Below are 25,474 nucleotides of genomic sequence, written 5' to 3'. Positions count from 1 at the left end.
CTTTGTATCCAAGATATCCACGGGCCAGACGGGGAGGGCTTTCCATTTTGCCCCACTCCCTCTCACCCCCACCACCATCTCCCTGAGGGTACAGTGTGACCCATACAGGCACCCAACTGGAAGGATCATACCGCTTCCTTTGCCTACACCACCCCCTGCACCCCGTTATATCTGTCCTTGTTAGCCCATCACTGCCCACTTAACTTGTTTTACGTTATTACATGACATCAGTCTTACTTATTGACCTTAATAAGAGGAAAAATCGAACCCGTATACTTCCTAAACATGGCCTATTCATGTATACGAGCACATGAATCTATAAGCTGCCGATTCAATTGTATCTCACGTACGTGAAACTCATAGTGTCAGCATTATCTGAAGTTGAAATAACTTTAAAGTTGGATGTTTGTGGATTTTTTTTATTAGACCTAAATAAAGCAAGAACCACCCACAACCTCTCTGTCACACAGGAAGGCTTTTCACTGGGAAAAGAGACAGCGAGGTAGATTTCTGACAGGGGACTTCATATTTCTGATGCAGTCCTGTATGCACTCGTGGGTGCATGCATCTTCTTCAGTGCTATTTTTGTGTGTGTGGGTTGAGATGATGTGATGACGAGTGCTCCAGATTTCAGTTTGCCAAATGTTTCAGTGCAAAAGTTGGGTATTTAGAGCAGACGGTGCTCTAAATAAGGTTTCTGTCGCTCTGAACATTTAATCAAAAGACAAATTAAGAGACACAGAGCTGAATGAGCCCAACCTCAGGTGGTAACCGAGCTGATGGAGCTTTGGTAGTTGATGCGATAAATGGATTCAAGGCGATACCAGTGAACTGACACCGATAGCTTTCTTTCTGTTGAATGTGTGATACATGATTGGCCTTACAGGGGCAGACAGTAAACCACCGCACAGACTTGGAATGGTTTGCTATCTTGATCAAGGACACTTTGATAAAAGTGGAGGCTTGATGCCTCGGGGACTTAAACTCTGGCTGACCAGGTGAAGGAGACCAGCCCACATTTGTGAAACAAAAATAGGAGCGCAGCGTTTAACCTAGTTATTGTAGCACAGTCACAGACTTGCACTTAATAAAGAAAAGCTTTTGTAACGATGATGAAATGATCACACCTTTGATCACAGATGATGGTGTCTTTAAATGATGGGCTCCTTTATCACACTGTTCACAAGCACTTCTTAACTGACACAGCAGCTGTGCTCGTTTAGAATGAAAGTCACCTAAAAATGTCAGGACAACTTGTGGTAAAAAAGAAAAGTGACGCATATTTTAAAGTGCAAGACAGTAGAAATAAACCCCGTCTGTTTTAACATTACAAAATTGATGTTTATTATATATATTTAGAAGATACAGGGTTCATTTTTCTCTTATTACATATGGCTTCATACGGTTATTTCATGTAAAAACTATTGAATCCTTTACTGGAGCTATTTTCAAAGTGTCTGCAAATATTGTCTTTAAAACAGTTTTTATATTACTTTTGTTTACTGTTGCTGTACGCTAGGAAATCCAGATCCTCTTCTCTTTTTATTTTAAGCATTTAAGAAGGGAATTACTTTACACATTAATGTTAGCTGACATATTTTCCTTGTCATGATCTCTTTTAGTTGGGATGAGAGCAGCTCCATCAGCAGTGGACTGAGTGACGGTTCAGACAACCTGAGCTCTGAAGAGTTCAACACAAGTCCCACTCTCAACTCTCTTCCTACCACTCCCATTGGCTCCCGCAGAAACTCAAGCATTGTGGTGAGTGACACACAAACACACAAAATAGAGACGCGCAACTGTTTGACACAGACGGATAAGAAGTGCGTGCACTGATTACAGTAGTATTGATTAAGCTGTTAATCCACAAAGGTATTGAATGCACACACTTTGTCAGTGTACAGAGGAGACACACACACACACACACACACACACGCAGGCAGCAGGACCCTGGCATCACAGACAAAGCCTGATTAGTTATTCTGCACACGCCCATAATATCTGTCACATCTGCAGCAATCAAAGTTTGCCGCAAACTCACTGCACTGCTCCGTGGCGTCTCTCTTTTCATTACATATATATGAAGATGTGTATATTTTCAGAAATGTTTGAGCTTAAGAAGTGCTCACTTGTTAAAAGCTGAATTTTTCAGATACATTAGGAACATGTTCAACTAGTGGAGGAGTGTCAAATTCAGTTTGGGTGGAAAAAGACAACCTATTAAATGTTTCCTTTCTTTTAGGCTAACCAACAACTAGCTAGTGTACTAATCTGTAATAATTTTAGGTATTCTAAAAATCTTTTAAGTATTGTACTCAAATTATGAGCTAAAATAGTAAGATGCTCATTGCTAGCTACGATTTTAAATCCACTGGATCGAGCCGATTCTGTAGTTGTGGCTTAGTTCAGTGGTATATTCAGCTTGGAGGTAGAAGTAACTGTTGTGAGTGATCGTGGTTGTTCACGCTATGCATTTATATGCTGTATGTTTGCTGCAGTCCTTAGAATTTATTGCAGTGATGGAAGCATTTGGGACCAATGACCTCTGCTTAAAATCCTGTTTACAGCCTGGCTGAGTTCGTCAAGATCCATCTGTAGCTATATGGGTTCCAACTCTGTGTGTGTGTGTGTGTGTGTGTGTGTGTGTGTGTGTGTGTGTGTGTGTGTGTGTGTGTGTCCCCGAGTGTCTGATTTAGGTCACACCTCCGCAGTGTGGTTTATGTGACTGAAGTGGTGGGTTTTTAGAGGGAGCGAGACAGCGAGTGAGACAGAGGGAATCAGTGTAACCATAGCAACCAAAGTGCAGGGATGCTGAGAGCAGAGGCTTTGTCTTTACCCATATACTGTAGGACAGGTCTAAAGCGAAGCCATCTGCACATACACACACATACAAGCAGGGCCATCTGCAGTCCTGCATCCGGGCCAGCGAGGCGGAAGAACCGGGGCGCCTCCCTCCACGCCTAATTGCAAGAGTCATAGCAACCATTACACCCCATGGCATCATTACCATGGCAACCAGCCATCACCCATCGTCATGCACCCCACATTGTATAATGCACATGCTCCGTGCCTTCTCTGCATTCTCAGCTGATGCGTTTCTCTTGGTCTTTGTGTCCCATTTCTCTGTCTCCCTGTCTCCTCTCCATCACTGCATCCTGTCCTTGTTTGTTGCTGTTGTTTTTAATTTCCTTAAAGACAAAGGCAAATCCATCCCTCATCTCCCTCCTACATATTGTATAACATCCTGAGCAGAGGCATGGGGGCGGTAGAGAAAGATAATCTAGGAAAGGGGGCAGAAAGAGAGACTGTGCAGAGTTAGGCTGTATTATATGTAGGTAGTAGAAAAACCTGGAACAAGACCTCAAGTTAATGCAGTTTTTCCTCATGCCTTTGTGTATTTGTGCATGCTCCTGTCTGCCTCACTGTCTGCCTGTTTGTCTGTTAATCATTTGGTCACAGCTATCTGACCAGATGTGTATCTCACCCGCACTACCCCATCTTTCAATAAACAAGGAATGTGTGTGAGGAAATGACAGTGTTTTATCAGTGAGGTCTTTCAAACAGGATACACACGTGTGTGTATACAACACACAGTCAGGCCGAGCTCCTCCTCGTGTCATGCAAACCTGCCCATGGGGTCTATTGGTTTTAATAAAAAATGGAATTCAGCATGAGTCCTCATGAGAATCAGGTGCAATGTCCCAAACACACTCTCTCTCACACAAACACACTTTCTAATCCGTTGTGCAACTGGCGACCTCCTGCAGCGGGAGAATAATCTGTAAAAAGTGCTGTTGTCTTTGTGTAAACGCATAAACCTTCACACACAATAGACCTTGGTTTTACAACGGCCTGATTTCCACGTGTCCTTTAGTTTGACATTTGACATTCTCATAGTTATGCAGTGTTGTCTACTTTCTTTGTGTAGATATGTTTTGGGGTTTTTGTTTTTAGCGGTTTCTGTTCCAGCCGTCTCAGTCCACTTCTCCTTTTGAAGTTTTTAAACAGAGCTTACAATAGGATTTAGACGGAGGGGACGAGACATCCATATGTCGTTGGGTTGACGGAGTTGTGCACTGTCTGCTCAAAGGGCTTTAAGATGAGGCGGAGTGTGTGGATCTGTCTGAACGTCACATTTCTCCTTTTTGCAACCAGTAATGCACCTTTTAAGAGGTCCTTCACTCCAGTGTACCAAGCCTATTTTTCACAGTAGTTGCAAGAGGAAGTATATCGTAGTTCTGAGGTTTAGTCTGAAGGACTAGGTAAAGGAGTAAGGTTCTTTAAAACTGGTGTCAACTTGGGTTTAATGTTTAACTTACTCTTCAGTTTTATTCATATTTATTACACAGCACCAAATCATAACAACAGTTGCCTCCAGGCGTGTGTTATGTGTTACATTGTCCACAAAAACTACCTAAAAACATGTAACAACTGCCAAAATGCATATAATAGTTAAAATGTGAAAGTGTAGCTTGATATGATTCCACACACAGCAGATTTTTCTATCATCAGTTCTTTACACATAGGCTCAAATGGACACTACACAGGCTTTAGGGTAGAGAACCGTGTGAGTTTAATATCCAGTCTGACTGCTAGAAAGCTGCAGGGCCGTGGTACATATCTGAAGACCAGAAACATGACAGTTACATGTAGATACATGTAAAAAGCACGACAGGCCATGCATTGGGCCAATTATCCATGTGCAGTTTTCTGAATAGATTTAGCTTGTGAGGCATCTTTACTCTATTTTGTGGGATCTATTTTTTCATTTTACTGTCTTTACATTTAAAACCATGTTGTTGTCTCTTATTTTTTCATATTTAAAAGTGTGACATGATGCAAATGTGGGTTTTTTATATACATTTCTTTTCCAAACCAGCTTTCAGACGATCAAAACGCTCATAGATGAGCCTCAGAAGCGTAAAATTGGCAGCGCAAATGACTCAAACCTGCTAGATAGGGAAAGTAATTGCTGTGTACGTGTTCTGTTGGTCAGACTGCACGTGCTGGCTATCCAGACTTTTTTTGACGCAGTGTCTCAAAGCATGTGTCTGTCTCTTCTCTACTCTAGATGCGTACAGATGCAGAGAAGAGATCTCTAGTGGAGAGCGGTCTGTCCTGGGACTCCGATGATAACAAACCCAGCCGCAAGAGCCAGGGCAGCAGCATCTACGATACAGGAAGCCTCAAGTCCGAATCCGCTAATAAATGGAAGAAAACCCGGCCGCAAGGGGAGGGGCCGGAAGGTGGGAAGGGTGAGCTGAGAAAACCTCAAACCCTCGGTCAAGGAAATGTGTTGAAGAAAGGAAGAAACCCACCTGTGGGAGTCACTTCCCCAATCACACACACCTCTCAAACTGGGCTGAAAGTGGCAGGTGAGTGGCAAAACACAAATACTGTGTGTGAAAAGTCTAGAACATATAGTTTTACTTGAAATGTTTCTTAACCTGACACGTCTCTCAGGCTGTCTTTAAATAGTCCTTTCTCTCTCTCACTCACACAGTCACAGACACACTCTGTTTCTGTCACACACTTTCATCCACAGCTGCAGCCCACCCTCCGGGCCTTTAGAAAGTGGTGCCATGTATCAAACACCCATCACCACCCACACCCTTGCTGCCTGCCAGCCAGTGACTAACACACACACCACACACTGACCAGCAGTGTTTTTCTTCCTATAGCTTCTTCCTAGCCAAGCGTTATTTTTGTGTTGAACAGAGATAATTTATAGTGCTAAAATAAGGGCCTTTATAAGAGCGCGTGTGCTTCTAATAATGTGTGCTGTGAGTGCAGCCATGACTGAGATTGTGCCAGCCTTAAAGACTGTCACCCATCACACTTAACACACACTCGCACAGAAAGAGCACAATGGTAGGGATTGTGCAGCTGCCTTTTGGGCACACCATCTGTGTGTTGTTTATGTATGCACACGCATGCACACGCACAGACTTGCACACATATAGACAACCGAAACAGCAGGATATTAGTTGCGGTGTTATGTGCCAGTCCAGATAGCCAGGGGTCTGTGTAAACAGTCCTGTTTCTGTGGAACGGTGGTGCGTTTGCACTGCCAGCTGTTGAAATGACAGATGTGTTGAACTCGCCTGTGATCTTTGTGCCAGGCTGTTATTGTTATCGATGTCAGCAGTATGAATCTGCTATCTGCTCGATGCGCCACCGAGTGTGAGGCTGTAATAAATCAGGTGGTGAAGTCGAACAAAAACAGATTTGGAAAAAAAAAGTTTGTTGTTGCTTGTCGGTGTGCGGAGAAGCTCCGGGGTTTAGTCACATGAGAAGCAGTCATTCTTAGAGTTTCACAGAGCGCAGTCTATCGCTGAGGCTAGGAGGGTGCTGTGCGTCACGGTGTGTGCGCCCCGTTTGTTATGCGTCTGCATTTTTGTGGAATTGTAGGAGACGCAGAGTGTGTGACTCTGAAGAAGCGACAGCATGTTGGGATGAGCAGTGTGATGCACTATCTCTGTCTCCTCCATGTGTCTGTGTACAGCACAGACCATACTTTTAGTAAGTGCAGAAGATAAAACAGCAGCTAAAGATCATTTTAAGTGTCATTTCAGCTGCTGATTATTTGTATGAGACAGTTGTAAGCAAATAGTTCAGAGAGGGTCTAATTTGTCAGTGACCTACCCGTGTTATCCATAAAACTGACGTCATATCACATGTGCTCTGTTCGCTCCCGTTCTCTCATATTGCACTTTTGCAGGAGCTACTTCTCAGAAAGTAAACATCTCCTTTACTGTGTCATCTCTAAAAATAAGACGGTGCGTTGAAACTGTGAAGTGCTCACAGATGAAGTTGTGAATTGTCTCCGCATGACTGATATAGAAATGAAGACTTTATTAGTGGAGCCCTGGAGCCTCGGTTCGCTCACAAAGGGCATCTTCTCTGTTGTCCTTGTGAGTTATGGTGTACCAGGATCTCACAGTAAGCAAAATGATTTTTTTTAAAGTCTGAGCACACTGCATATTTTCAAGTGTTCGTCATTATGTTATCGCTGAGCTGTGGACAGGTTGTATGTCTTTTTCCCTCTGTCACAGGAGACAAACTACAGCTAACGTTCGCCAGCCTCTTACGCACACACAAATAACTACTGATACTGTATCTTAACAACAACATATACGTGGCCACACATGGTCTCGGTGTTATGACTGATGAGAGATGATTTCAGCAGATTTTTCAAGTCTTGCAAAAAAAAGTGGTGAGTCCCGGGAGACTGGTATTATTGACAAATAAGAGTATTAGGGTGGGTTTCCATACGTAGCGAGCGCAGCATAGATACAATCTTTCCCCTTTACCAAAGTGGCATTCAGCAGAAGAAGGAGCATTTACACGTGAGCCACTTTCCTTTAAGAGCCAGAGAAGCCAGTTTTTGATGATTTATTGAAAAAGGTTTCTCTGTCTGCCAGTCGCTCTGAATTTGAGCGTTGTGCTCACATCTCCATATCTTCAGACATGTTGGCCTCTTGTGCTGAGAAACGCAGTGATTCATCACCTCTCCTACGCGCTTACCGTGTGAAGCCGTGAGCTTCACTGTCTCTACAAGCCCGTGTCGGTAAATCAGGCTTCATTTGTGTCACAATTAATACAATTGCCTGAGTTTTGTCGGTGTGTCTCAATGCCAACAGTGTGTGTTTCTTCAGCCCAGTGTTCATGGAACAGGCTACGATGCGGTGACACAAAGGATTGAGCTTTTGATTTGACATGTAAACCCAATTTTCACTTATATGAAATAACCCAGTGCTTTCTGCGAGATCCAATCACTAAGAACTGCAAGTGTGTGTGTGTGTGTGTGTGTGTGTCTTTTGCGGGTTTATAAATACTCTTAAGTGTCTCCAGATGTCCCCAGGCAGCATGCCGGTAGGTCTCATTCAACAGCGGTTCTTTGACTCTGTTAATGCCTTGTATATAAACCTCACATAACTACTCCCATCAGATGCACATTAAGAGAGTGTTGGTAGTGCGGACTTGTGTGGGTGGTGCATGCAGTGCACATGTGTAATAGACTTTTATTCTCTTAATAACTTCCAAACAAGTCCGTTTAATTTGCCAACTGGGACGTGTTCAAATGGGGGACCCTGTTTCACTAAGTTGCCTCACCTTTCCCCAGTGAGCCTCCAACATGGGGGAAATTCAGTCGTGTTGGCTGTTTGATGCAGTTTAGTGCCTGCAGACATGCTTCATGAACGTGAACAACCATGCTGCACGTGTTCATTTTGCCACTCTACAGCTGTGACGTCACTGTTCACTGACTGGAAAGCTTAAAAAACTTGCTGGAAGAAGGAAACTTTTTCAGTTCATCAGGATGGAAAAGAGGAGTAACTGCCTGATAACAGCACATGTGAGGGTTAAGCTGGCTGTGAGTCTGGTCTACAAACTGTCTCCTTGCTCAGACAGGGATTTATTTTTATCAGCTGACAGTCAGACATCGTAGGTGTGTAGATAAGATATTGTCTCCTAATGTGGCGTGCTTAGTTTCAGTCATCATTTCACACTACTTAACTCTGTTCAAGCTGCTCATCAGGGTTTTTTCTTTTCTGCTTTAGGTACCGTGAAGTCTGATGGGAAGCCCATGGATAAGTCCCGTTTAGCAGTGAAGACTTCAAGTCTTCAGCGCTCCTCCTCTGATGCTGGTAAAGACCATCGAAATGGCACCGGAGCTGCTGAGCAGCGTAAACCTCCATCCGGCCTGGTCAGGCCCTCCACTGGTGGAAACTTTGGCTTCAAGAAACCAGCAGCAGCTACCAGTAATAGCACAAACAACTCAAGTCCGCCCAGTGTAACAAGTGCAGTTAGCAGCGGCATACCCAGCGGTTCTGCAACTGTAGGGAAAATTCCCAAAACGTCAGGTATCCCTGTGAAGCCAGGTGCTGGTGGTGGAGGACGAAAGACAAGTCTCGATGTTTCGAGCAGCGATCAGAGTGGTTTCCTGTCTCCAAATGCCAGAACGTCTCTGCAGTACCGCTCTCTGCCCCGCCCCGCAAAAACGAGCACCCTGACTTTAACACGGCCGAGCTCAGCTCGCCCGGTGAGCACCACCATGGACACCGGCTCTGGACTCATCAAACCCTCCGTCGCAGCATCACAGGGCTCAAGGCTCAAAGAGCCGGGCTCTGGACACGGTTCTGGAACAGGACTGAGTAAACCAGGAGGACGTGGCATCCCCAGTCCTGTCAATCAAACAGACAGAGAGAAGGAGAAGGAGAGAGCCAAAGCTAAAGCTGTGGTTTCTGACTCTGAGTGTGGGGGAGGGTCAATGAAGGGAAGTCCTGCTCAGACCCCATCAGAGAACGGAGGGAAAGTACAAGGGCTGAGGCCCCCCAGCAGCAGCAAGGGCATGGATCTCCCATCTCCCAGCACACACAGGTATCAAAACTCATTAGCTTCCATTTCCACATAAACAGACGATCACATCTAAAATACACACTTGCTTCAACATTGTCTTTCTCTGTCTTCAGGTTGTCTGGAGTGCGTAGCCTGGCAAAGCCTCCATCGATGGCTCAGCTTGACAAGCTGAACTCAAACAGCCTGGACACTGAGGTTCGGGACACTTTGCCTCCTAAGATTCCTCCTTACTCTAAGCTTCAAGACCTCTCTGGTTCAGCAGGCAACTCCACTAGTTCTTGCCTGACCCCCAGCCCTGCCCCTGTACTAAATGTGAACTCTTCAGCCTGCTTTTCCAGTTCTGGCATAGGTTTGGGTCCCAGGCAGGTCACTTCCCTCGGGGTAGAAAGCAATGAAGGGAGAACCTCTCCCCTGCTCTACCCTCGGATGTCTGGGCTGCATCGTAGCTTGGAGTCTCTGCCACTTCAGATGAGCCTGGCCCCAGAGCCCCAGGAGAGAGAGGAGTATAAAGGGGGGGAGAATTTGACGAGAGGCTACACCACCTTAGAGTCCCGAGTCAAAGATAGACACGATGACAGCGGCCAGCCCTCTAGCTGGACACCCGGAAGTAAAGTCTCACTGACTCCCACAGACAGGTCAGTTCAGTTCTACTCAAATACGATCCATAATGCTGCACACACTGCATATTCAGCCGAGTCTATCCCAGGGTTTAAATAGAGGGCAACCGAGTAGCTCCACCTTTTGGTCAGTTGAGGAAGTGCACCAACTTTATTCACTGCTCAGGAAAGCAGAAGGGAAGAGCTTTGATAATCTGCAGTTTCCCCCCAGAATCGAGCAACCAGGTAGATGTCATACAGACAACGGGCATTTATAAAAACCAAGAACAACATGACGAGGAGATCCTTAAAAATATTGAAAATATTTAGCAATGCTTGCTTAATCATCCTGGATGATGAGTGCTGATGGTGATGATGAGTTTTAAACTAGCCCTCTCTGCAGGAGCCCTGTGTGGATATGAGAACAACACAACATTAGCTCTAAAACAAATCGTTCTGAATGCGATGTTGAATATGACAAATTTAGAGCCCTAAAGTCTGCCTGATAATTTGTCCCCTTTCTTAATGAGAAGGATAAAAATGTGTTTTTCTTAAACTCAGCCAACAAATAAAGCAAACAGTGCACACACACACAGACACACACTAAAGCAGAGAGAGATATGCTGAGGCTTGCTGGGCTGTTATTACTGCAGGGCTGTTATCAGTGTTGTACTAGCCCTACTGACTGAAGTCATAATTACTAGCTGACGCTGCCCATCTTCCAGTCTTACTGCGTTTCTTTGTGCCTGCTGTCTGTGCTTGAGACTCTAATAACTCCCTGCACTAGTGATTAATTAATGACACTGTTTAATCTCCACAGCTCTCAGAGAGACAGAAACACGCTGCCAAAGAAAGGTTTAAGGTAAGTAGTTCCACACACAAACTTTAAATGTGTGTTTTTTGTTAAAATTGCACGCACAAACACAGAGATTGATTGATAAGATGCCCTTTGTGTGGCAGATTATGTGGATCTTGCCCACAGCTCTATGAAACATCATTCCTGCTGCTCATTTCCCTCTCAATGAGCCCTGCCAGGAGCATTTTGTGTGTTTTGGTCGTCGAGATATTCAGCTGACTTTTACCACTGCCAACACTGACTTGGTCCATTAAACTGTAGTTTCAGCAGTGCCTCCCAGATCGAGGAGGATGGGAAGGAGAAAGGAGAGAGGAGGCACTCTCATACTATTCTCAGTATGACCGACTCGCTCGCTCTTCCACTGCTGTCGTCACCCACCTCCCTGCCCCGAACCTCAAAGACCAGCATGGGTGCGTAGATACACAAGCACACACACTATGATGGCAAATGATAAATGCTGACACGCATACATTTGTTTGATGTGTATTGCAGAGCATTGGTAACTCTATTTCTTATAACAGTGCCGAGCCCGGTGGGCGGCCCGCCGAGGATGACTCGATCCAACAGCATCCCGACACACGATGCCTCTATGGAGCTGTACGGGGCATCGCCTCTGGGCAGCACTGTGTCACTGGCTGAACGTCCCCGCAGCATGGGAATGGTTCGCTCCGGATCCTTCAGGGACAGGGAGTCGAATGAAGATGGTGATTTTTTCTGAACGTTTTTGTCATCTGATAAGTAGGATCTGTTTGACTTCATCTCAACTCTAATGGATTTGTTTTTCTTTGTGTGTGTGTTACTCTTATTTATGCTCAGTTCATGGCTCTGTACTCTCCTTGGCCTCCAACTCATCAAGCTACTCTTCGGTGAGTTTGGGCAGCATGCAGACTCAGGTAGCTACAGCTCAGCGTATGCTGTATGTGTGGATGTATGTTGGTGCAATGACGCTTTCCTCTTATTTCACGCTTTAAACACTTGAAACTGCAGCCTGTACCTTATTAGGCCCCACTCCTCTCGTCTGTGTCTTTGCTAACATCTTTACTCTTATCCCCTATGCTGTCCAAGGCTGAGGAAAGGATCCAGGGAGAGGTAAGTGTTTTCTGCCCAGCTCTTTCTACTCAGCTGGTTTTTTCCCCCTTTCCCATCCACTCTCATCCTTGTTGTCTGTGGGAGAACAAGCCTGTCAGTCGTCATCTGCACCATCCACTCACTTGCATAATGTCCGGTTTAGTGGCCTCGGCCGTCTTATAATTGGAACATTCCTGCTTTTATTCACAGCAAATCCGCAAGCTGAGAAGAGAGCTGGAGTCATCGCAGGAGAAGGTTTCTAACTTAACGACACAGCTCACGTCAAACGTATGCACTTTCTGTCGATGCTGCTTTGCACAAAGCATGTTAAGCTTTTTTTTTTTTTTATTGCGAGACTTCCTTTTTGCATATCACACTACTCAAGTAATTGACCCTTTATAGAAAAGCGAACAGAGAGAGAACCTGTGTCATGTCGGTCATAGATCATCTCTCTGCACTTTCAGGATGTTTCTTATCTTTGCTGAGTCTAAGTAATGCTAATCTTCCCCTCTAAAAAGCCACTTAGCTTCACTACGCACACGTACACATGTGCCTCGCTCCTCCTCCTCCCTTGTTTCAATATAACTATCCAGTCAGCATTTTCAATGCGTCTGATTGCGGCAATAAAATGCAGGAATTATGCACCGCTTCATGCAGGAGACATCAATCAGTGCGTGTGCACACACCCCCTTTTTTTCACATTGTTTGACCTTCTCATGTGAGGGCAGTGAATGTGCAGAACAGATGCGCGACACACAGCATGATTATGTGCTGGATTAATGACTGGGCTGAATCCATTATTTTACTGTGTTAATACATTCTGTAAAGGAGAATAGAAAGTAATTTTCTCTCCCTCCTCTGGGCTAAACTGGGTGTGTGTGAGGAGATTAGGGAGGAGGGGGATTTTGCACAGACGACATCCTGTTCAGCCTTTGTGCCTCATTCAGCCTTTTAGCACTTCTTATGCAGGGATAAAGGGTCAGACAAAATCCATTCAATCTGTCCCTCTATGCGTAATGTCTGCTTTAAACGATGCTCTGTCGAATCGGCCAATAAATAAATACCAGTTCATCTACACGTTGATGTCCTGATATAGAGAAATTTAAATGGAAAAATTGAGTTTAATCTAAATTGTTGTTTTTGTCTCTCGTCTTTTCTAAACAGGCAAACCTGGTGGCCGCCTTTGAGCAAAGTTTGGCACTGATGACAGCGCGGCTGCAGAGCCTGTCGCTAAGCCACGAACAGAAGGTAACATCCCAGCCCCGCTTTCAAGCACAAACAAACAAAAACCTGAGCTCCAGCTGCGTTTCACCACCGCAAATTTCTCATGAGCACTCGGCTAAGAGCTAATACGGAGGTGACTTTGATCGAATCCTGCAGTGGGAGCTGAATCTAGGTTAGAGGCCCCTGGCTGCAGGCCTGCAGGGTGGCTCGGTGTGAAAGGAGGAGGATCAGTGTGTTAAAAATCTCTAAAGGCTGAATGATAAGAAAGACTCAAACAGTTTGCATGTGCACCTAAAGTAAACATCGCATTCCTGCATTCTTCTGCCTTTGTGTGTTTTGGTGTAAAAGAATCGATCGGTGCCTGAGCTGTTTAGTGTGAGCATGCGTGTGCAGAGTCTTTCTCAGTGCTTCATGCCTTGCTGCTCCCTCTGAAAGCCCTGTCTAGACCACTCCAGGAAAGGTCTTTGTTGTTTGTGCCAGTGCACTGACCTGTGCAGTTCAGCCCAAAGCACAGACTCTTTAACCTTGAGGAGATGGGCCGGGCGGCTCTATTTAGAGTGGAGTGGCATCGATTTTAGCAGACAATGAGCGGCACTGTTGTTCTTGTCTTTTTGAACTTTTCACTTTGCATTGGTTTGAGTTGAAGTGCATTACTAAAAGCTCACTCCCACTACATAAATAACATATTCAGTTATTTAATGAAAGTATTCATGACTTTTAAATAAAAACCTTTTTCATTTATTACAGCACAAAATCCCCAGTTATAAAAAACAGTAAAATGAAAATGCAGCATTTTTTGGATGATAACTAGACGAGTACAAGCTATCACTCGGCTCGATTTTCAAAGCAGATACAAACAAGTGTTGCTCAAACCATTTATTTAATGTTTGTGCAGGACTCTGAGCTGATGGAGCTCCGGGAGACCATTGATGCTCTGAAGACCAGGAATGAAGAAGCCCAGGCTGTCATACACGGAGCCTTAAACAACCCAGATAACAGCAAAGGTCTGTAAACTATTCAGGTTATCCTTTTATCTCTCGCTCACTCCACAGCACTTTTATTCAATATTTTTTCTCTTTATTTTTTTCCAGATCTGTGTATCAGACGTCAGAACTCCTGTGAGAGCATCTCCAGTCTGAACAGTTTGACCAGCATGTCCAGCGTGGGCAGCTTGAAGGACCAAGATGCTAAGAAGAAGAAGAAAAAGAGCTGGGTAAGAGCTGTTTGCGAGGCTTTATGTTATTCTCACTGCATGGTCTGTGTCTGTTCTCCTTAATGAAAATGACAAAGCAGCGTGGATGAAGTATGACCAGTCTTTCCCTCCTTTGTGTTGTGCTATTCTGCTCTTTTAGGTCTTCGAGGTGAGTTCAGTCACTGTGTTTCTATAAAACCTCTATTAATTTCCTGTCATACAGCATGATGGACCATCTAAAAGTGCAGCACAGTCCTCGAGTACCCTCCATCTCTGCTGATTGGCCTCCCACACTGCTGATTGGCTGCCTCATGTGACCATTTAATTTGAATAGATGGCCGTAATTCGGTTAGAGCGGCTGGCAGCAGAAATGATGTTCCGTAAGAAGCGAAGCGCTCAGGCTTAATCGAGTTTATTTAACGCATCTTTCAGTTATGTTTCTCCCCTGCTACATCATACTTTATCCTGTATTTTGTCCCTGTGTAAGAGAATACATGACTTTTTCTTTTACCATGTAACCCTCACTAAACCAGCTGCTAAATCTAAGTGCAGAAAACGGATTGGAGCTTGGACTCAGTGCAGAAAACGACTGAAAGTTCAAAGCGGTAGTTTGTCATTTTGGGGAAGGCTCTTTGTTTTTGATTAACACCAGCTGCTTGGTTTAAAACAAAGGTACAAATATTCTGCTCTGTGAGATTTACAAATGCACATGATGATATCTCGTTTATTCATTCTATATAAAATGAAACTATACTTGACAGATTGGGGGTTTTGGCTTTTATCTGCAGTGAAAAATGACAAACTATTCCTTTATTTTTTATACTCTTTGTACTTAGCATGTGTCACATTAACAGTTCTAACTATTCCCTCTTTTTTTTCTTTCCAGTTATGAATGCAGTCATGTGAAGTCATCGTTTGACTGTTTTATATCGGTTTATCTCTTCTGTTTCTATGTAGCTGAGGAGCTCCTTCAACAAAGCATTCAGCATTAAGAAAGGCTCCAAAACATACTCTGACATTGAGGAAATTGCCACCCCCGACTCCTCAGCTCCTAACTCTCCCAAGATGCCTCATGAAGGGGGAGAAGGAGGAGACGGCATGCTGCCTTCCCTGAAAACCTCAGCTTCAGCCACCTCCTCTGTGTGAGTACACAACACCTACTCCACCGCACAGCTCAGCAGTGCAGTTTTCGTCTATGAAAATTTCTTATAAGGGCTCCTTGGCTTTTTCCAGGATCATGGAAAGTACAGAAGAGGGAGACGGCGAGGAAAGCGCCGTATCAGAGTTGCGCTCAGAGCTCTGGGTGAAAGAGAGGGAACTGACAGATATTCGACTTGAAGCCTTAGACTCTGCACATCAGCTTGAGCAGCTCCGAGAAGCCATGAAAAACATGCAGGTTTGTTTTGCCTACTGCACGTGTCTTTGTTCAGTTACCTGCAAAGCTGTTATTACAATTTAAAGCTTTATGCTCATGTTTCAGTCGACGGTGGAGAACCTGAAGGCAGAAAATGTCAATTTAAAAACAGGAACCCAGCATCACCTCCCTGCCTCTGGCCCCACCTCCTCCACATCCCAGCCTTCAGGCCTGGCGTCCCTCCTGGGGCCCTCTCTGAGGCAGCCAATGAGCATGTCCCTCACCAAATCCTTCAGCCTTAGTCTGAATGATTGTAAAGATCCAGGTCAGAGACTAACAAAGCCTTAAAACAATGTTTACCTCATAAAGAAGTGCAGCGTGCATCTCCTCCTCATTTCCTCCTCTCTTGCAGAAGCGTCTCAAGGTGACACGCTGAGCGTGTCTTCTCAGCGTGAAGAAGTGTGTGCACGTCTGCTGGTCCGTATCGGAGACCAAACAGAGGTAGACGTGGAACACTTTTATTACTCACAATGTCCGATAATGTCAAGAGCTTTAACTGGACACTCTGGAAATTAAGCGTCTGTTTCTTCTCTGTAGGACAAACAGCAGCAGGAGTACTACCTTGGCTCAGTGCTGATTAATGCGAGGACTGACTGGCCTTGTCTGGACTCCCTCATAGCCGAGACCTTCAAAGTAAGTCTTGTAAATCTGGTCTCCTTTTTTATTGAGTGGACATTTGTGGTTCAGTAGCCAGTGGCGTGTCTAGAAAATTTTTGTTGGGGGGGGCCAGGTAGGGGCACAGATTTGGAGAAGGGTGGCAGATGTAATTGGCAGATAATGTTTAAAAAAAATTCTACCAACCGTTAACCATAATTCAATAACCCTGTAAACCTAATAACCGAATGCGCTTTTAACTCTTATTTGAATGAGATTTTAACCACTACGGTGCAAAGTTTTTAGATACTGCGTTGATAAAGTACAAGAGATACAATCAGTGCTTTGTCAGTGTTTACTCAGCAGTCAAGGACAGCAATATTTGCATAGTATTTTTACTGACACATAGTGCACATATGTTTTGGGCAAAAACATTTTTTAATATTAAAATACGAACATTTGTAACAAACAATTGACAAATTAGCCAATGCAAAACTTTATCTGCCTGTTAAAAAAAAGAAGATAATCTTCTCACAAACTGGTGTTTGATTTTGAAACAGGAAAAAAGTGGAGAAACAACTGAAAAGACTAATATTTGAATAAAACCTGAAAGCAAGTAAATACTTTCTATGCTGCCTTATGGTAAACTTTGGTAATATTGATAAAGAACAACACTGGCTGATGATGAAATCCAGTCAGCTGGCATGGTGACACTGCCAGTATTAACCTGCAGGGCTGGACTGGGACAGAAAATCTGGCATTTTGACTACAGACCGACCCACCAGGTAGTAAAGCCATAAAGCCTTTGACTGAAAACAAACCCTGTTGTGACAGTGATGTACAGTCTTTTTGGTATATGTATGATTTCTATACATTTTACGTCAGATAAAAACTTTGGTTGTAAGATTCAGATAATTATTTAATAAAAGCTAGATATTTTAAATGAGAATAAGAAAGAAAAGTATTTCTTTGTGCCCCCTTTCCCTGTTAATGCCCTACCTGGCCCCCTGGCAAAAACTTTCCTAGACCCGCCCCTGCACAGTTACCAGCTGTCAGCTGCTTAGAAAAGGATCCTGGTGTTATTTGTCTCTCAGAAACAGTTCATAACTTCCCTTCAACTCATTCATGTCACCTAAAAGGTAAACCTGTTTCTCCATCACCTGTTCAGCTCTGATGGTTCAGTAAGGACATCTCCTGGTTTCATCTTCATGTTTCCCTCTCACCACATATCTAAACAGACATCATGACCAGCAGCTTTACAGCTGTGGCTCCAGCAAACATCAGCTGATACTAGAAATTAATATTAAATAAATTCTAACAACAGCTGATCAAGCTTAAACGTGCTGCTGTTGTTTAGCGCGACATCTGCTGGTTTCGTCTTTCTGGCGCAAAGTGGGCGATAAATAAACAAGAGAGAAAGACGATCAGCTGATCATTGATCAGTTTCATGATTGAAGTAGCAACAGGAGAGGGAGGGGGAGAGAATGAGAGAAGAAGAGGCAGCTGTGCAGCGTAACGACAGAATAAATCCAGCTTTGTGTCTTTTTCCATTCTAGCTGAAGTTCGGGACAAACTGCGTCTCTTCTCAGCTCAATATGAAACGCGTAATATTTTCTCTGAATGAGGGACCATCCCATTTTTTTTAAGGAGCCGTTGGAAACTCTACTAACCTTATGAATAAAATAAAGTTCACTATCAGTAACATCACCCACCTAAAAACTCCATCAAGCTGGCTAGAACGCAGTACGAGTTATTGCAACTGACAGTAAAAAGTCAGCACAACGAAAATAAACTCCACCTAAACTTAGTTTATATCTGACCCAGATAGACTGCAGGTCATAACTTCTTACCTGAAGTTCAGTTCACCTGACACTCGGACTGGTGGCTGCTTCGGGTCCCTCCTCCTGCCTCCCCTTCCCTAGTCCACCTGCTGGCCTCTGTGGAAGCCCCGCCATAGCCACCACCAAACAACTGAGTTATTTTTACACATCGACCTGCATCTGGCCAATCCACCACCTCTCATTGTTCATGCCGTTACAAAAAAAATTTAAAAAAAAATAAGTCACCGGACATATGCCCGGTATACCCGATGGCCAGTCCAGCTATGTTAACCTGCAACTCCATACAGCAATGTTACGACTTAGATTACATCTTATAACTCATAACTCTTATGTTAGCTGCCCTCTGTAGCATACTGTCTGAAATATACGACGGCTGCAATAATTCTTTAAGTGTTATTTTTTCCTTGGGATTCTAATTTCACCGAAGTTTACTAAACTCAACAAACTTAATATTACTTACCGGGACATTTATTCTGTCATTTTCTTTCACCGAAAAATTGTTTCCTGCAGTGCCATCTTTCTGCTTGGCTCTCCTACCTTTGCTAACGTGATGCGCATAGCGCAGAAGCCGATGCTGCATTCACTTACACTCGGATATCTGAGCTTCACCGTGAAAACATAATCGTACATTTGATTGAATTTTATTGTTTTACCTTTGGGGTGGCACCTGGGGTGGCCAGTCTGGTTGGGGGGGTGGCTTGTGCCCCCCCAGGCCACCCCGCTGGACACGCCATTGTCAGTAGCCCGGCTGCGATTTGTTTGCTCAACCGTAAACTTTTAACTGTGATATATTTGTTCTTTGTTTAGGATTATTTAAGTCAAGTGGACCCGACAGCCAGCTTGGGTCTGACCAGTGACTCCCTGCACATGTACCAGTTTACCCAGGGCAGGCTGAGGGTGATTGGGGGGGACAAACCCCAAGGCTCACCTTATCGATGTCTTGGCAATGGTCCCGCTCGTATTTTTGTCACCTTGAAAGGTTAGCAGATATAAGTGCATTCAGTGCATTTTTTTTTCCATGTCCTGTCTCCCCCCCCCCCTCTCACCAGCGGATGGCTGCCCCTCCCAGAGTTGGCTGGAGTGGAGTGGTCAGAGTTTTTCCTGTGCTCGTGCTTGCTTCACATGGAGTTTTTTGATTGTTTGGGTTTATTTGTATTGTTATCTTTGAATACAAAGCAGCTCGAGGTAAAAGTTGTTGCAATATTTGGACTATATGAATAAAAATGGAGCTGAAAACAGTTTGTTTTGCTTTGAAACGCTGTATTCAAAACTCTTATTGACGTCTATTTTCTTAAATGAATTACATGCAGCTTTTTAACTTTTACATGGTGCTAGTCTCCAGGAATCTTACACATATTTTGAGTGTAATCTGAGGCCTATTTTGTAAATGAAAATGGTTGGCTCGAGGGTCGTGGATGCCAGAGTGCTATTAAATAGCCACAAGACAAAAGCAGGACTTTGGGAATGTAATGAAAGCATGTGATGGTTTATCTGGGCCAGGGTTTGGCAACCCAAACCTTCACTGTGGTTCCTGCTTTGACAGAAAAAAGCTCCTCTTCTATTGTTAGGTTGGGGGGGCTAAAATGACTATTTTCATGTTGGTTAAGCCCCCCGAGACCTAGACCAACTGATGTAATTTAAGTACTGGATCTAGTATAAAATTAGACAGTTTAGTTATTCATAAATGCTACATACATCGTCTTGCTCATCCTCCCCTCTGTGTCTGAAACTCTTCAGGTCTCCGGGAAAAATGTGTTGACTCACTGGTGTTTGAGACCCTGATTCCTAAGCCCATGATGCTGCACTATATCAGCCTGCTGATGAAGCACAGGCGCCTTGTTCTGTCTGGGCCCAGCGGGACAGGAAAGACTTACCTAGCTCAGCGTCTGGCCCACTACCTCCTGCAGCGCAGCCGCACTGACTCGACTGAAGCCGGCCACGAGCCCGGTCTCCTGGGTCGCAGCCCTGCTATCACCTTCAACATGCACCGTCAATCACAGAAGGTAAAACCTGATTAAGGATTTTTGGTGGTTTTTTTGTTTCTTATTCTTTCACAAGCAAGTATGAAAATATGTATTCACCTTTTAACAGGAGCTGCAGTTGTATTTGTCAGATCTAGCAAATCAGATTGACAGAGAGTGTGGAGGGGAACTTCCCCTGGTCGTTATCATCGATGATATTAGCGATTCAGCGGCCATCACTGAGCTTGTTAATGGAGCGCTCACCTGCAAGTATCACAAATGGTAAATGACTGAGAATTACTCTGTTTCACCAAAGAATTCAATAAGATTTGTTTAATCGAAGAGTAACAAGATTTTCTCTGTTGCTGTTTCAGTCCGTACATAATTGGAACGACCAATCAACCTGTGAAAATGACGTCTAACCATGGGCTGCACCTGAGCTTCAGGTAGGCAGAGGACTGGATGAAGCATACTCCGTGACCCTGTTTAACTCTTACGCAGAAAGTAAGTGTTTCTTGCATGTGGCCACAGGATGGTGATGTTCTCCAACAACGTAGAACCAGCAAATGGGTTTCTGCTGAGGTACTTGCACCGTAAAGCTGTAGAGGCTTACCAGGACCAGGAGCAGGACTTGGCACGCCACCAGGAGCTCCTCCAGGTTCTCGACTGGATCCCTCAGCTCTGGTACCATCTGCACGCCTTCCTGGAGAAACACAGCACTTCAGACTTCCTCATAGGTGAGATATTAGCAGACAGAGTGAGCAAAGTCCGACTTGGATACTTGGGAGAGAGTTGTTATGATAAAGACCTGTTAACAAAAAACCCTGCCTCCTCCAGGTCCCTGCTTTTTCCTGTCATGCCCAGTGTCAGTGGCGGAGTTCAGGCAGTGGTTCATTGACTTGTGGAACCACTCGATCATACCGTACTTGCAGGAAGGAGCCAAAGATGGCATTAAGGTGAACATGCACACATTTCCAAAATATAACAGTAGTGGAACAAACAATAACCCCCTCTATAACAACACTGTTTTCACTATGGACTTGCCTTCCTGTCAGGTCCATGGGCATAAATCAGTATGGGAGGATCCGGTCGAGTGGGTGAGAGGCACCCTCCCCTGGCCCAACGCACAGCAGGATCAGTCCAGGCTCTTTCACCTACCTCCTCCTAGCATAGGTCCACTCAGTGAGGAGAAGAAGCCTCCTAAAGACACACCTCCACCCAGCACACTGGAGTCAGACCCACTGGTGAGTGATTGTGTGGATGCCATGCCTGTTTCTTTATTCTGCAAGTTGCTTCCGTACGTTTTTTGAACGTTAACTACTCCCTCAGTTTTCAGCCGATTTTCTCCGTTCAAACTTTAAAAAATTCTGCTGTTTCTGCTAATGGGTGCTATGACTTTTGGTGCTCATAACTTCTATACTTTTTGAGATATTGAATTTTTTTTGCAATATTTTTTGCCCATTTCTGCCACATTATCAGCAGCCTCACTGATTTTCCTCGCCGGGTTGACCTGTGTTTTAGCTCAGTGAGATAAGCGTCCGTTCTCAGACTGGGAGGCCCGGGTTCAAATCCCGCTTATGGCAAAATTTCTTTCAGTTAACAGTTAAACTTTTTCACCCCTTTTCAGCACAATTTTAAGTTTTTTCACCACTTTTTCAGCTGTTTTCAGCAAAAACCTCTTTTCAGCAGAAATTCTGCTGATTGAACTCTTTTCTGCAAAACTTTTAGCCTTTTCACCTCTTATCAGCACAATTCTAAGCAGCTTCTGCTAATTTCACCAGAATTGTCAGTCTCTCCACCTCTTCTTTGTGAGAATGAGTTTGGCGGAGTGAGGTGAGTCGCCGCCTTGAAACCAAAAGGTTTGAATCCTGCTCAGGGAAATGCTTTGTTGTTGTTTTTTCAACTTTTTCAGCTTTTTTCAGCCGACAGCTTCAGCGTTAAGGCACCCACACAGCATTTTCGCAGGAAATGCAAATTTTTCTAGTTTTTGTGCCTAGATGTGCTTTAGTCCATTTTGATTTGCTGAGAGTGGAGAATATTGCTGGGAATACAAACAAATTGACATTGTTTCAATAAGACTGTCAATTAATTGAATTAATTGACCATGGTGCAAAAAAAGTTCATGTTGCGAAAGGTGTGAAGAGCAGGGGTCCCCGATCCCAGTCCACGAGGGCCGGTGTCCCTGCAGGTTTTAGATGTGTCTTTGATCCATCACAGCTGATTTAAATGGATAAATTACCTTCTCAAAGTTCTCCAGAGGCCTGGGAATGAACTAATCATGTGATGCAGGTGTGTTGACCCCGGGTGAGATCTAAAACCTGCAGGGACACCGGCCCTCGTGGACTGGGATTGGGGACCCCTGGTGTAGAGCCTGCAACACCTCATCTAGCAGCTCACTGTAACTGGGCCATCGTGCTCCATACTCACAGGAATGTTTAAAACTGTCTATCAGTACTAAATTCTCAATAAATGTACTGAATTTCCTGCGATTGTTTCCTCAACTGAGTCCTTTTATTCTGACACAGAAAATATATCTTTAGCATTAGAAACACATAAGAAAGGAGAGCCTGATTACAAGACAGTCAAAAACACTGGCAGAGCAGTTATTGGATTAAACGTAGAATAACTTAATCTAGAATAACTTAATAACAGAGAAGATTGCTACATGTGTAGCAATCTTCTCTGTGGCTAACTCTTCTTCTGTGTCTCCTCCTGCTCCACAGATGGCCATGCTGCTGAAGCTCCAGGAGTCGGCCAACTGCATAGAGTCTCCAGAGAGGGAAGGCAGTCTTGATCCCACTCTGCAGGCTACACTCTGAGTAGACTGTCGATAAAGCTAAGGAACTGTCGACTCTACAGCGCGGCTCTCACAAATGCAGTTCAAATGAGAATTTAAAGACTCCAAGATGAACTTTAATGTGTGCTCAGTGAGCAGTTACAAAGCTAATGTAAAGAATCTACAGAGAGAGGGAGTAGGAGGATTATGGACTGTGGACAATGGGTTTGCTCCTCCCGGATATCTGAACATGGGAAAGATGATGAAACCGCTTTGACAGGAAGCTGCGATGATCACGGCGGGGAAAGATGGTGTCTTTTCTCCCTTCTGCTCTCAGCTGGTATCAGATGGGCTGTTGTTGAATCTGCAAGTGCATGGTGACCAAAATAGTATAAAACAAAATATTACCTATAACCCCGTTGAATATTTGTTCCCTTTGTTTTGTTTTTTTGTTTTTTACTGCCGCAACCCTCACAACAACTATTGGTGCTTATAGGTTTATTTTGGAGGCACATGCGTCATTTCAGGAATGCAGACTACAGAAAAACAGTCTGATCACTCCCCAAAAAGTAGGACCAGCACTTGACTACAGCCAAAATGCACTTTATTTTTTTACTTGTAATAATTGGATTTTAGGAGGCCGAGTCAGTGACTGTGTATCAAATGGGGGGATCGGCTTGGCCAAATCATGCAGTTCACTAGTAAATCCTCCAGATGGCAGCATCTATTGATTCCTGCCTCTCTTCTGTTCATGGTGCGCTTTCAGTCTCACTAAAGGTGCTTGGTAGAACATAACGCACACTCAAAAACACAACTATGAAAAAGGCCTTGAATGTTTTCTTCTTTTCAGTTCTGCTATTTTGTCATTTATCGAATAAACAGAACTGCGAAGCTGCAAAGAGCAACGTGCATGAGGTGAAAACTGAAACGAGTGATGATTTCATTTTGGGTTGAGTCTGTAAAGAGAATGTCATCATACGTGGACTCGGTAACCAGTGTTATGCTGATATTATAACCACAGGAAGTCAATGTACTGAATTATAAACACAGAGAGAGAAAAAAATTGAAGAAAAAAACACCCACGACCTGCTTGTTTATTGAGCACCGTTTCTGGCTATGCTTGCGTATACTCTGTATTTAGATATCAGTTTTAAAACACAGACTTCTCTTGTAATAGCTGACGACACAGCTCTCAAAGTCTTGATTTTGTAGGATTTTTTGTACCGAGTCATCTTCAGTGATCGCCCGTATGCCGACGTTTATCACCCGTGTCATCATCCCTGAAGCAGAAGCAGAAAACTTTAGCAAAAAATAGCCATAACATTTTCCTTCCTCTTTCCTTTACTTCCATCTTTTGATTAAAACGTGACTTTCTGCTAATTGTCAGTTTCCTTTTCTCACATGGTTTGAGTTACCGTCAGAAAAGACTGATTAATATTTAAATGTGACTTCCTCCCGTTTTGTTTCTTCATTGGTTTGCACATGAAATATGCTAGAGGTAGTAGATGACAGTATTTATTGCTCACATCTTGACTGTTAACTGAGATAAAGTGAGAAAGTATAAAGAGCGGTGTAAGAGGAGGGAACTGTAGGTTGCTGGGATACTCTTAAACCCCTTAGCTTGACCCTGAAGTACCTCAGACTGCCATACTCTGCCCACATGTTCCTCTACTGCTGTAAAGTAGAGGCACGATGCCTAAGTCTATCTGTGCCTGAAACACAATTTGGCCTAAAAAGCTGCTTTGATCTACCACACAGAGGCCTCGATCTAGAGGGAACATAACTAGTTCCACTGACCTACTCTGATGTCACTTCCATGTCATCACTTTAATGCCCAAATTTGGGTTTCGAGTGGGTTATCGATATATTTGGAGCCTTTGACAGGCAGTTATGTGATAAGCTGTAAGTTAAGATGATGTGTGTGTCAGTAAACTGCAGTTAATGCGAATGTGTATCATGACTAGGCTGCTTTGCACGATTTGACACCATCTTCAACTTAAGCTTGAAGGTCTTGTCGTCATTGGGGAGTTGCCTGAGAAATGGGAAGCTGCGTGAGAACAGATGCAAGCCTAGAGATGTGATGTTGATGCATGTATCCCTGGTGTGTTCCCAAAGTTTCCTTTCATTGGACCTACCGCACTTAAACCTTATCACGGGAGGGATTTTTAAATAACTGGATATCTTCCTCTTTTTCACATTGTTTTTAAGAGCAGACGTGGGGGTTTTTGTGTTTTTTCTTATGCAAATATTTGTAAAGATGTTTTGTTTTTCCTCTTTTGTACATTACATCACTATTGTAAACACTGTAAATAGTCACTGCGTCTGCGACAACAATCACTTAAGGGATCTAAGAGAAAGTTGGGCCCGCGTATGCAGAAAATGAGCGTCCTCTGTGGTTGTATTGTCTTCCTCCAGCAGGAAGGAGCACTTGGCTTAAAAGTGGGCTCGGTAAAGGTTGTATGGCATGTCTCTATAACCACATTAAATCCCATATGTCTAACATTGAGCAGTTGTTACAATAAAGTCATGCCATTCATCACATCACTACCTGTTTTTTACGTGTTTCTTTATAATCCACTAGGGGGTGCTAAT

General features: G+C 44.0%; 1 protein-coding gene across 4 annotated transcripts in view; it reads left to right on the top strand.

Moving 5' to 3' along the window:
- The window catches only part of LOC113012921 (neuron navigator 1-like), a 94,035-nt gene extending 68,609 nt beyond the window's left edge, over positions 1 to 25,426 (top strand). Inside the window, exons 9-34 of one of the 4 annotated variants that reach the window (XM_026153369.1) lie at positions 1,623 to 1,761; positions 5,072 to 5,375; positions 8,562 to 9,381; positions 9,474 to 9,995; positions 10,777 to 10,818; positions 11,074 to 11,222; positions 11,334 to 11,516; positions 11,629 to 11,678; positions 11,878 to 11,901; positions 12,091 to 12,168; positions 13,045 to 13,128; positions 14,000 to 14,108; positions 14,196 to 14,317; positions 15,254 to 15,438; positions 15,530 to 15,692; positions 15,777 to 15,975; positions 16,063 to 16,151; positions 16,248 to 16,343; positions 18,953 to 19,124; positions 19,883 to 20,148; positions 20,237 to 20,388; positions 20,481 to 20,552; positions 20,638 to 20,843; positions 20,944 to 21,062; positions 21,162 to 21,350; positions 22,830 to 25,426. In XM_026153369.1, the coding sequence (XP_026009154.1) occupies positions 1,623 to 1,761; positions 5,072 to 5,375; positions 8,562 to 9,381; positions 9,474 to 9,995; positions 10,777 to 10,818; positions 11,074 to 11,222; positions 11,334 to 11,516; positions 11,629 to 11,678; positions 11,878 to 11,901; positions 12,091 to 12,168; positions 13,045 to 13,128; positions 14,000 to 14,108; positions 14,196 to 14,317; positions 15,254 to 15,438; positions 15,530 to 15,692; positions 15,777 to 15,975; positions 16,063 to 16,151; positions 16,248 to 16,343; positions 18,953 to 19,124; positions 19,883 to 20,148; positions 20,237 to 20,388; positions 20,481 to 20,552; positions 20,638 to 20,843; positions 20,944 to 21,062; positions 21,162 to 21,350; positions 22,830 to 22,925 (4,630 nt within the window). In that variant the 3' untranslated portion in view covers positions 22,926 to 25,426. Of the gene's footprint in view, positions 1 to 1,622; positions 1,762 to 5,071; positions 5,376 to 8,561; positions 9,382 to 9,473; positions 9,996 to 10,776; positions 10,819 to 11,073; positions 11,223 to 11,333; positions 11,517 to 11,628; positions 11,706 to 11,877; positions 11,902 to 12,090; positions 12,169 to 13,044; positions 13,129 to 13,999; positions 14,109 to 14,195; positions 14,318 to 15,253; positions 15,439 to 15,529; positions 15,693 to 15,776; positions 15,976 to 16,062; positions 16,152 to 16,247; positions 16,344 to 18,952; positions 19,125 to 19,882; positions 20,149 to 20,236; positions 20,389 to 20,480; positions 20,553 to 20,637; positions 20,844 to 20,943; positions 21,063 to 21,161; positions 21,351 to 22,829 lie in introns of all 4 variants that reach the window. The other 3 variants (XM_026153366.1, XM_026153370.1, XM_026153367.1) reach the window with 3 other exon arrangements.
- Positions 25,427 to 25,474: the final 48 nt, after the last annotated feature.

The sequence above is a fragment of the Astatotilapia calliptera genome, chromosome 20 (genome assembly GCF_900246225.1).
Source record: "Astatotilapia calliptera chromosome 20, fAstCal1.2, whole genome shotgun sequence".
In the NCBI taxonomy this organism is placed as follows: Eukaryota; Metazoa; Chordata; class Actinopteri; order Cichliformes; family Cichlidae; genus Astatotilapia; species Astatotilapia calliptera.
The sequence above is the reverse complement of the archived record's forward strand: the minus strand, read 5'-3'. Positions and strand labels throughout refer to the sequence as shown.